The 12,482-nt window shown below is 46.4% G+C and overlaps 1 protein-coding gene across 1 annotated transcript in view; it reads left to right on the forward strand.

Annotated features, from left to right (window-relative positions):
• The first annotated feature begins 161 nt into the window (after positions 1 to 161).
• Positions 162 to 12,482, forward strand: part of ERO1A (endoplasmic reticulum oxidoreductase 1 alpha) — a 35,065-nt gene continuing 22,744 nt past the window's right edge. Inside the window, exons 1-2 of the mRNA XM_048852173.2 lie at positions 162 to 650; positions 11,570 to 11,689. Of these exons, the coding sequence (XP_048708130.2) occupies positions 174 to 650; positions 11,570 to 11,689 (597 nt within the window). The 5' untranslated portion in view covers positions 162 to 173. The remainder of the gene's footprint in view (positions 651 to 11,569; positions 11,690 to 12,482) is intronic.

Consider the following 12,482-nt stretch of genomic DNA (forward strand, 5'->3'; position numbering starts at 1 on the left):
CGGGCGTTGCCAGGGCCGGGTGCATGGCACACTGGGTGCAGAGGCCCGGTTGGACGTTGCCAGGGCCGGGTGCATGGCACACTGGGTGCAGAGGCCCGGCTGGGCGTTGCCAGGGCCGGGTGCATGGCACACTGGGTGCAGAGGCCCGGCCGGGCGTTGCCAGGGCCGGGTGCATGGCACACTGGGTGCAGAGGCCCGGCCGGGCGTTGCCAGGGCCGGGTGCACTGGCAGATCGGTGGCCGCCTGGTGCGCTGGCCCGGCTCGGCCCGCGGGCTGTGGCCGGGCTCGGCTGGTGGCGCTGGCGCGACTCGGGGCGTGGCGGGTGCTGGGCGCGGAGCCCTGGGGACGCGTCACCGCTGCCCGCGCGCACCCGGCTCCTCCAATGGGGCAGGGCCAAGTCAGGCCGGGGCCGGGCGCGGGGCGCGTCGCACGTCCGCAGCCGCCCGGGCGGGAAATCCCAGCCGCGCCTCGCGGGGCGGGGCCGCCGGCCGGGTCTAGGCCCGCGCGCGCCGGGCGGCCCCGCACAGACCCGCGCCATGGGCCGCTGCCACCTGCGCCGGCTGCTGCTGCTGCTGCTGCTGGGGCTGCTCGGGGCGGCCGCTGCGGGGCCGCCGCTGCCGGGCTCCGCGGAGCAGAGGTGCTTCTGCCAGGTGAGAGAGCCTCCGGCCCGGCCCGTGCGCCCCGCGGTGCCCGTCCGTCCGTCCGTCCGTCCTCTCCCTCCCGCTGCCCCTCCCCGCGGGGTCCGTCCCTCTCTCCGTCCGTCCTGTCCCCCCCCCCGCTCCTGCCCCCGCGATGTCTGTCCGTCTGTCCTCTCCCCCTATGTGCGCCTTCCCACGGTGTCTGTCTGTCTGTCTGTCTGTCCGTCCTCTCCCCTGCTGTCTGCGCCTCCCCCAGGTGTCTGTCTGTCCGTCCGTCCATCCTCTCGCCCCATCTGGGCCTCCCCTTGGTGTCTGTCACAGCCTCCGTGTTTTATTCCCCATCCCCACAACCCTGTTACCTGCATGTTTCTCTCTCCTGTGGGCTCCCCACACCTGTCACAGCCTCCCCTACCTGTCTCCTCTCTGTATCTGGGGTGACCGGATGTCCCAATTTCATAGGGACAGTCCTGATATTTGGGGCTTTGTTTTATATAGGCACCTATTACCCCCTACCCCATACCGATTTTTCACACTTGCTATCTGGTTACTGTCTGAACACTCACTAATCTTCTCCTTAATCCAGGTTGTCCAGAAGGGTGGGTCTCCAGACCTGTGCGAGGGTTAGGGCTGGCTTGGCAGTGCTGGAGTTTGAAGGTCACTGCTAACTCTTCGAACAATTGACCAAGGGTCGTGGTGGATTCTCCATCACAGAGAATTTTTCAGTCAAGGCAGGATTGTGTTTCTAAAAGCTCTGTTCTAGGAATTATTTTGGGGCATTCTCTGGCCTGAACTATGTAGGAGGTCAGACTAGGTCAGGGGTTCTCAAACTTCATTGCACTGCGACCCCCTTCTGACAACAAAAATTACTACAGGACCCCAGAAGCCTGAGCCCACCCAAGCCCCGCCACCCAAGGAGGGGGGCCAACCCAAAGCCCCACTTCCCCAGGCCGGGGGGCTGCTCAGGGGCCAAAGGCTTCAGCCCCAGGCAGGGGGCCTGTAACCTGAGCCCTGCCGCCCAGAGCTGAAGCCCTCGGGCTTGGGCTTTGGCCCCGGGTCCCAGCAAGTCTCAACCAGCCCTGGCGACCCCATTGAAATGGGGTCATGACCCACTTTGGGGTCCCAACCCACAGTCTGCGAACTGCTGGGTTAGGTGATCACAATGGTCCCTTCTGGCCTTGGAATCTATGAAACCCTAGGCACAGCACAGACAGCAGCAGTACATGCTGTCCGGTACAGCCCTGCTGACAGCCCTGCTGAGCTGGAGGGACCCATCATCAAGGGGTGAGAGACAGTATACTTTGCAGGCTTATTTATAGTCCTTAGGCCAGGGGGAGTCAAAAGGGGGACTGAGGGCCAAATCTTGACCACCAGATGCTTTTGAACAGACCCCAAAATCTTTTTATTTACTATTTCTTCTTCTTCTTGTTTTTTACTATTTTCTCTGAAGTCTGGATCTTGACTATACCTTGACCAAGAAATTTGGACATTTGCAAAAAAATAGACTATCCCTGGTCTAAGGTATTTTAAGGATGTGCATCACTATAGTATCTGAGGGTGAAATCTTCCTATCTGTCCTATTTCTCACTTGTCACATTCCCAGGAGTCAGGACTATTCCTTATGCTTCTGACATTCAGGAGAGAGAGGAGAGCAAGAGAGAGATTTTGACAGGTATTGAGATTTGTCCTGTGTACAAGCCTCTCTTGTAGAAGAGATTAAAATATAAAATCCAGTGTTAAGACTGTAATGTATAATAAAATTTTTGTTGCAATGTTAACTCTTCCATATTGCATATGCTGGCTCTTATTCTCAGCCGGTGTAAAGCAGCATAGCTCCATTAACTTACACCAGCTGAGGATCTGTTCTGCTATGTATGACTAAACAACAGCCATGTATGTGCAAGGTAAGGACCAGATCTTGCAATTATATGAACGAACCCCATGCAGAATCCCCAACTTCAGGGCCTAGATGAGTTAAAATCCCCCAATCTGGGGTCTAGATGAGTTAAAATTGCAATGAAGTATTTAACACTTTCATTTTCTGACCCATGTTTAAACCTTGTAACCTCAATGTGACAATAATAGATTTTGCATTAACTTCCTCTTTCTTTTCCATCTATAAAAAAGGAAGTGGGAAATGGGAACTATGGAGTTGCACAACTGGCTTGGGTTAATAATCATTTTCATGTACATAGCCTCTTCCAGTTGTGGATCTCAATGCCCACAGATTTGATATTCAGATGTCAGACATAAACTGCTGATAAAGAATAAAAAATGTTCAGTTCTTTAAAGGTGTTTTGACTCTATACAACCATAGAGACTGAATAGAAATTGGGAGAAAGAGGCATTAATTAACACAAGTACAAGTCTAATGAAAAGCAAGTACCACTGTATAAAGCAGTATGGGACAGACATAGAATAGTGCTTTGCATATGCACACTGAAAAGGTTAAGGAGTACTTGTGGCACCTTAGAGACTAACCAATTTATTTGAGCATGAGCTTTCGTGAGCTACAGCTCACTTCATCGGATGCATACCGTGGAAACTGCAGCAGATATTATATACACACAGAGATCATGAAACAATACCTCCTCCCACCCCACTGTCCTGCTGGTAATAGCTTATCTAAAGTGATCATCAAGTTGGGCCATTTCCAGCACAAATCCAGCTTTTCTCACCCTCCACCCCCCTACACACAAACTCACTCTTCTGCTGGTAATAGCCCATCCAAAGTGACAACTCTCTTCACAATGTGCATGATAATCAAGGTGGGCCATTTCCTGCACAAATCCAGGTTCTCTCACCCCCTCCAAAAACCACACACACAAACTCACTCTCCTGCTGGTAAAAGCTCATCCAAAGTGACCACTCTCCCTACAATGTGCATGGTAATCAAGGTGGGCCATGTCCAGCACAAATCCAGGCTCTCTCACCCCCCCTTCCCCCCCCCCCCCCCCCCGGACACACACACACACAAACTCACTCTCCTGCTGGCAATAGCTCATCCAAACTGACCACTCTCCAAGTTTAAATCCAAGTTTAACCAGAACGTCTGGGGGGGAGGGGGTAGGAAAAAACAAGGGGAAATAGGTTACCTTGCATAATGACTTAGCCACTCCCAGTCTCTATTTAAGCCTAAATTAATAGTGTCCAATTTGCAAATGAATTCCAATTCAGCAGTTTCTCGCTGGAGTCTGGATTTGAAGTTTTTTTTGTTTTAAGATAGCGACCTTCATGTCTGTGATTGCGTGACCAGAGAGATTGAAGTGTTCTCCGACTGGTTTATGAATGTTATAATTCTTGACATCTGATTTGTGTCCATTTATTCTTTTACGTAGAGACTGTCCAGTTTGACCAATGTACATGGCAGAGGGGCATTGCTGGCACATGATGGTATATATCACATTGGTGGATGTGCAGGTGAACGAGCCTCTGATAGTGTGGCTGATGTTATTAGGCCCTGTGATGGTGTCCTCTGAATAGATATGTGGGCACAGTTGGCAACGGGCTTTGTTGCAAGGATAAGTTCCTGGGTTAGTGGTTCTGTTGTGTGGTATGTGGTATGTGATCTTTGTGTGTATATAATATCTGCTGCAGTTTCCACGGTATGCATCCGATGAAGTGAGCTGTAGCTCACGAAAGCTCATGCTCAAATAAATTGGTTAGTCTCTAAGGTGCCACAAGTCCTCCTTTTCTTTTTGCGAATACAGACTGACACGGCTGCTACTTTGAAACTGAAAAGGTCGTTCTTTTTTCCTTTTCCTTTGGGGGGGGGATGTTTGGCACTATAACTTGTGCATCTGAGCTCTCTAAAGCCAGATTTTTTTTTTCTGCTGCCTTTTCTTTTAGAATATAATTTGTTTTGTTAATAGCATTTTTCATAATCGAGGTATCCCAAACTTTGTCACCTATACAATACAGGGGTTTGGGTATGTGCTGACAGTGTAAGGAACGAGAATAGCTTGTATGTCCTCATTAGCTCAGACGTGGCACAGGACGACACTGGGGATGTTAGTACAGACTTAAGATAAAACTAGTGCTTACAACATTTCAGATGCTGGACCAAATAGGTCCTGATTCTGCAATGAGCTCCACATGGGCTGGTTTCACTGAGGCTCCCCATGGGGGAGATTGGGGCCTAACTTTTTTGACAGTTACGTTACAGTTCCTTTACATTAAGGCCACTACCCAGTTCCGAAACTTTATCAGAAACGGCAGTGTATAACTAAAAACAACTTAACAATTTCACATAATGTTGCTGCTTTACCATCTGTTTCATTAGCACTAAATATCATTTCAATATCCCCATTCCAATAACTTTACAAACAGCTCATCCTCCACTCAGATATTCTTGTTTATGATGCATTATATGCTTTAATCAATCATTAAAGTCTCCCTGTGGACTCCCAGCAACTTATTGCACATATGTTGTTTACAGACCTGTGTAGTTCCTTTGTGGAAACACTGCAGCTGTTTGGTGATGGGCAGTCTGGATTTTGGTCAAACATTGTGCAGTTAGGCAAATGAAGGTTATTCAAATAACACAAGGGTGGGGTTTTTTTTGGTTTTTTTTTTTTTTGGTCAGTTTGGTACCTGGCCATAATAGAAAATGTGAAAAGTTGGGCCTCAAGAATATCTGATCCTTTGCTCCTTGAACAGATTTTTAACTCATGTTCCTTTTATTTTTATTATTTATTTGTAATTATGATAGTGCCTAGGAGCCCTTGTCACCCTTCTGATCAAGAACTCCGCATGTGTTAGGTGCTGTACAGAGACAGAACAAAAAGATGGTCCCCAGAGAGCTTACAATCTAAGTATAAGACAAGAGACAACAGATGGATACAGACAGAAAGGGGAAGTCAAGGAAACAGTGAGACAATATTGATCAGTGTGCTCGGGCGTGGTATCAGCACACTAATGGCTGTCAAGTTTTTGGTAGGCAACATGGCAAAGGAGAGTTTTTTTGGAAGGATTTAAAGGGGGAGAATGACAGGGCTTTGCGGATGTCTTTGGGGAGTTCCTCCCAAGCAGTAGGGGCAGCAAGGTTCCTGTTTGAAAATTTAATGAGTGGGTGGTGGAGGCTGACATCATGGTCTAACCGAAGGTGTGAACAGACGTTTCGGTAGCAAGTAAGAGATGATGGGTAGGGTGGGAATAGGCTGTGAAGGGCCTTGCAAGTGAAGACAAGTAGCTTGTGTTTAAAGAGACAGAGAAGGGGGAACGAGTGGAGGAAGGCAAAGAAGGGGCGGCATGGTCAAAGCAACGGGCTAGGAGAATGATCTCCTTAAGTTTGTGTCTTCAAGCCCTGTCCTGACCACTGAGGCATGAATTCAAACCTGCCGACACGCAAAATGTCTCCATAGCGCCATCTGGGGAGCAAAACTGGGATGCATCTTCTAACTTAGAGGTTCCCAAACTTGGTTCATGACTTTTTCAAGATAAGCCCCTGGCGGGCCGCGAGACGCTTTGTTTACCTGAGTGTCCGCAGGTACGGCCACTCGCAGCTCCCATTGGCTGGGAACGGCGAACTGCGGCCACTAGGAGCTGTGAGCGGCTGTACCTGCGGACCCTCAGGTAAACAAAGTGTCTCGCGGCCCGCCAGGGGCTTACCCCGAATAAGTCGCAAACCAAGTTTGGGAACCCCTGTTCTAACTCTATTGGCAGCTGCAACTCCCTGCTGCAAACACACACTCTGAAATGTCACCTGATGCAACTTCAGTCTCCACAGTGTGAGATGTGGCCAGGGAACTCAATAGGTGAGATGCCGATGAACGCACAGCTCTGCACCTTGCTCCTGGAGCTACCAGTGAGGCTAACGTGAGAGCCCTGGAAGCCCAGTCTTGGCCCTCATGTCATACAGGAATCACCTGGATGAGGTGCGGGAGGGGAAGGACTAACTGGATCCCAGTGTACAGCCACTGTGGCAGAAACTGGGCTTAGGAGCCTCCTTAACTGAAGATCCCCCTCTGGCCATGAGCTGCCAACTCACAAAAAATTAATGAGTTGATCCCGAATTTGAGTGGAGTACCACAAGCAGAGAGAGCTGGGAACTAGGGTGGCTGCTGATACAGGCTAAAAGATGCTCCTCGTTCCATCCACAGAGATGATCCCACTTCCTGTTCTGACTGCAGGTGGGGATGGCAGGGTAATGTGTCACCATCTTCCCCACTCTCGACAGCTGGGCTGGGGACAGGTGGCAGCGGGGGGAGGAAGATGCACACACCATGGTAGTGAAATCAGGGAAGCTTGTGGGAGTCATTGCACTGACTTAAATGAGAACTGGACTGGGCAATGAAAAGGAAGGGGGCGACGGAGAGAAAGCGAGGGAGGAGGGAGCAAACCAGAAATGGGGGAAGAAAGTAGAGGGGATAGAGTGGAGAGGACAACTGCAGAACAGAGTGGAGAACTAGACAAGGGAACGACCCCAAGGTATGCTGCAGAGGGGAAGGAGGGAGATGAAGTGAAGGAGGAAGAACCAAAGCAAGGGAAATATAGTCAGATTTTTATCTGATGGGGTTTAGTACCAAAATATTGCAGTGATCTAATGGTTGTGTTAGGTACCCACGCCATGCCGATACATTAGCATTAGAGAGTTAATTAGACATGCATACTGAGTTCCAGTTGCATTCCTTCACGAGAAGACCCAAAACTCCCTCAAGAATCTGGGCCACTCATATTGTCTGGGATGTTTGTATCTGCCACCTGCAACTGCATGATGGCTTTAGTGTTGCTATCTTTTGTTTGGGCAAAACCAGCCCTGCCCTCTTGCCTCATGTCCCACTTACACACTCCTTCCATCTCTGGCTCCACCATAGCTTTAGTGTTGCCTCCTTTCGCTTGGGCAAAACCAGCCCTAGCCCCTGGGCTCAGGGAAACCCAACTGTTCAGGTCAGCGAGTCCTGTGAACAATGAAGCACATGGCACATGTTTGTGAGTATATCAGCTTGTGTGTTTCATCTTAAACAACTGTTCCAGATAAATATGTATTTTTTAAAGATGTCCTGTAGTGTGTGGCATATGTTGTCAACATATTTATAATTAAGATGTCGCTGCCATGACAGTAGGCGCTGTAGATACCCAAATAAATAACATTACGGCTTCAGCTAAGGGGCCTAAAGCAGCAGAGAAAGACACTGATACAGTGATGTATGTCCATATAAGAACCTATAAGGAACTCTGGAATTACACTAGACCAGAGGTGGATTCTTGTGTTTCCTGGCTGGACTTTGCATTTTGATCTTGGCTATTTCTAGGCTTTCTAGGGCAGGTCAGCTTAGCCAGGGCAAAAGTGAAATGGAAGCCTTATTAGTCTTATTGGGACCTTTCTCCTTGCATAAGTAGCATTGCTTCGGTCCTCTAGGAGACTTGGATCACACAAACTGACTTTCAGTGCCCGGTAGCTCTTTTCTATGGGACCTCTGGTGTCTCAGGCTTCAGCATCTTCGAGGCTTCCTGGCTTCATTGGCTCCTGGTCTGTCTCCCTTTACATTGTCTCCAGCCTTTGGCTCCTCAGGAAGGGAGGCAGTGGTAGGTAAGCAGGCCAGTAGTGCCTGTTAGACCATGTGTCTGCTTGAGAACTGAACCATTCCTAACTGGTAGGCTAGAACTGGGTGGAGCACAAAGGGTGAATTCCTGAGTGTATTAAGTCAGTGGGAATTGTCAGTGGAGCGAGGAGTTCCATGTACCTACACTAGTCATGCTGAATTGTTCTGAACCCTCCGTGTGGCCTATCTTTTCCCTTTTGCTGTTCTAAACCCAGTTGCAAGGCTTGCTGGCTCCCTATACTGCAGCTCCGGGAAGCAGCGGACTCTGGGCTGTTTCAAAAGACAGTCCGTGCCCAGGAGAACTGTCTGCACAGTGGTAGTGTCCTCGATCCATGCTGGTATTATTGCCATCCACGCTGCAGGCCAAAACAGCTCAGGTTGAATCAGTGAAAGCAAATATAATCCTGGCAGTGTTTGGCATGGATGCCACTTGAAGCACTTCTGTATGCAGGTGTTCCATGTTTTTCAAGGGTGCCAGCAGGACCATGTTCTCAAAATGGAACATTTTTCTAGAGTAGATGAATCATTAGCTGCCTAGATTTACACCACAGTAGCTCTGAACAGCCAGCTGGATTACAGTCAGCGGCGTTCCTTGGCTTAACTGAAGAATGCAGTATTTCCAGAAAGTAGCAATGAGAATTTTGAAACAGAAATGAGTGTAGACTAGGGATTAGTCAGTTAATTTTTTTTAACTGGGTGGCTTAACCTGGTGATAAACTTAATTGCTGAGCTCTTAATTTTACAGCCATTGCAATACAAAACCCCATCAGTTTCCCAATTACAGAATTGTAGAAATGTAGGGCTGGAAATGTCAATGTTTCTACTGAAAACATGAGGTCAGGTGTAGGAAATAGTACTAGGTTTGCTTTGTAAAACAGGAGGCTCCAAAACCAAACATAGAACCATAGTTTTGTAACAAAAACATATTGTTTATGGGGAAGCAGGAGTGCTAGCGTGGTAATGTAGACTTCCTTTCCATTGGGTTCAGCAAGCCTCGATTGTGGTCCACGTTGCCCAAATGATTTCTTTAAAGGAGTCGATTCCACAGTACTGACGCACAATACAAATGATTCAAGTTTGAAGACGGGGCTCCTTATTCCTCAGCCAGCAGACTAGGCCATTGCAAAGTCAGTCATCTGGTGCTTTTTGCGAAGGATGCTAATTGTTCCATCCATCCATTCTCTCCTCCATGATAATGTTTAAACAAGGAAAGAAAGTGTTCCATTGCCCCTTGCCCCCTTTGGGGGTGAGGGAAGGGAGCAAGAAGGTGTTTAATTGCCCCAGTGGTGGTTAGCACTATTCTGTTCCGATTTGTGTATCGCCTTCACCACTGTAGTTATCAGAGTGCCTTACAGAAGTCTTCAAGTGAGGTGACTAGCATCTCTTGCCTGGTTCATTCTTTCATTCTTCCCTTTCCCAACAATAATTTTTAAATGTATATTTTTAAAAATAATTTAATAGGTGTCCATGCTGCTCTGTGCTTGTCCCAGAGAAGGCAGGTCAAAGAAGTGTGCCTTCCCTGGGAGTGGAGTATACGAAGGTTTGTGGTGGTACTTTGGTCCTGTGGGATTTCATTCCGCAGTCTGGGACTGGCCCCTGAGAAAGCTCGGTCCCCCAGACAGATGAGATTTACCCTCCTTTGCACAGTTCTTTTGGGCCTGAGGAGCAGACCTATTTCTGTGGCCCTCATCCCGGATCTTTAGGTATACTGGGCCCAAACTGATGAGTGCCTTAAAAATAAGGACCAAGACTGTGAATTACATGCAAGTGAGAGAAGAGAATTAACAAGAAGTCCTTGAAAACAACAACAAAAAAAATTCTGCTGTCTATATACCTAGACATATATGTCTATATATTTACTTTGCTCCTTGCTTCTCTTTGAGTATTATTCCCGTCACCCCCTGGCAATCACTAGAACAGTACCATGAGAAGTTTTCACTTCGCTGTCACTGACCATGATGCCTGTAAGGAGCCTCTGTTTTCCATTATCCTCTCCTTCTGCCTCTGCCTGTAGCTTTGCTTCCAGTGCAATGAAGAGGGAGCTGAGATTTGACAAGATCAGATATTTTGGAGACTGAACTAATATTGTGTCTGCGTATAAATGGTTATGTGCTATAGATTTCTACTGTTTTTGATAGGTATTGAAGGATGGGGTCAAGGGAACCTATTATAATCTGTAATAAAATTCCTGTGGATATTCACTTCCTAAACTAATATATATATTTAAATAAAGTCCTTCTTGGTCTTAAGTCCTTGAATTTCCAAAACTGTAATATTACTCGACACTGGATAATGCCACATTGCTATATGTTGGACTGATGTGTCAAAATCCAGTATAAGTCACCAACATAATGTAAAGGGTTGAGTGCTGAGAGTACTTTAGTGTTTGAACACTGAATTGGTCACTTCCGACTCTGTCTACTTATTTGACATTGTGCAACTTCCTCTTTGAGCCAGCAATCTGTGTGCAGTAAGACCACGAATGAATCTGTCTTCTCATGCGGTCTTAAAAAAGCACTGAACAACAACACAGCCCACTGAGTTGCTTTCGAATGATGCAAGAAATGTTGGCTTTTTAAACTAGATTTAACGTGAATGCTTTCTTGGATCTCTGTAACTGATGCCTGAAGAGATTCCATCATATTTTGTCCAGTTCTGATTAAATCAACACAATTGCCTAAAAACAGTTTAATAAAGTGGTTTAATAGGACTTTATTTTGGCCGTTGTGAGTTCTGATGGTGGTATTGTTATTGCTTAATTGGTCGTGATGCAGGGGACTGGCACTTCTTACAACCCTGAGATGCTACAGGGATTGTTGTCCTATAAGAACCTAGGTAGGCAATTGCCATTGGTATAGTTCTGTTAAAGTTCAGGGCATTCAGCTGGATCAGGCCCTAAAATTGTACCTATACAATTATGTGGCCAAAGGAATGTATTTATGTGTGCTTTGTAGACAGGACAAGAGTGTTTACGTGTAATGCTACAACTTAGTCAAATGTTTCAGTCAGAATCTAATATTTTTTAAAAAGAGTGAAGTATTCATGAAATATCAGTTCTTCAGCAATATGCCAACTATGAATAAGTTTTGGAGAAAGGGCATTCCTCCACAGAGATTTACAGACACCAAGATATATTGCAAAAGGCACAAGACAGTTCTCAAAGCTGTATCTTAAAAGAAAAAAAAAAAAACCGACCCCCTCCCCCCCCCCCGGCAAGCCAGTACAGCAGGATTGAATGCTTGTTAATTCTAATTAACCTCCTTATCTGGTAGCCTCTTAGGAAAAGTCTGGGAAGACATTTTGTATTAAATACTCACTGTGCACTGTACTTAAAAATAGATCCTATATTTTGTTCATATTAACTGTCATATTTTATTTTTTATTCAACAGGTCACTGGTTACTTAGATGACTGCACCTGTGATGTGGAAACCATAGATACATTTAACAACAACAAACTTTTCCCTAGATTAAATAAGCTTCTGGAAAGTGACTACTTTAGACATTACAAGGTATTTTCATCTTCAAAAATTATATTCATTGCCAAAAATACGTCGGGACTAGATAAGTAGTGTGGTTTTTGTTTTTGTTAAGTCTCCATATAAGTTACCAATTATCTTTTAATTCATGTATTCTTGTTTTAGGAGCATGATCATAACAATTCAGGCTTTCATACTATCCGGAGAATCTTAATTTGAGGCAACATATTCTTCAGATAAATTATATAAAGTTTTTTTAAGAATTGTTTCTGAAGCATTTTTTTCCCCCTTTAAAGGCTTTAGTGGTAGAGCAAGGAAGTGGTTTTTATGCCAGGTGAAGTATGGAAAACATTTACTGGGGCAAAAACTGTGCAGTGAGAACAGTGTTTTGTTTCCTGTACTGCATTTTGTACGCATGAAGAGGCATTTAACAAGACTGAGCGAATTGGTCATTATAACTTCTATCCAGTTTTTATTAAACTGGTCCTTTACCGGCCAAATTCTGCCCGCAGTTACACCCATAATAATGTCTCTGGAGTTGCATGAATATAAGCAGTGCTTAATTTGTGCCAGGGCAAAGCCCTGGCACTTCTAGGCATGGCAGCTCATAGCCCCAGCACCTCTGGGCTTGCTACATGAGTTACGAATGTAAAAAAATTCCTTGAACCCTGGCACCTCTTTCATTACAAATTAAGCACTGGATATAAGTGAGTTTAGAATTTGGCTATTTGTGCTTTAAAAAAGCTTTCTATCTGGGGAGTCAAACATGAGGCCGTGTTTGAGTATTTGGCTGTAGTTTTGTCTATTACTGTTTAAAAAAAAATCA

Source organism: Caretta caretta, chromosome 6, assembly GCF_965140235.1.
Source record: "Caretta caretta isolate rCarCar2 chromosome 6, rCarCar1.hap1, whole genome shotgun sequence".
NCBI classification, from domain to species: Eukaryota; Metazoa; Chordata; order Testudines; family Cheloniidae; genus Caretta; species Caretta caretta.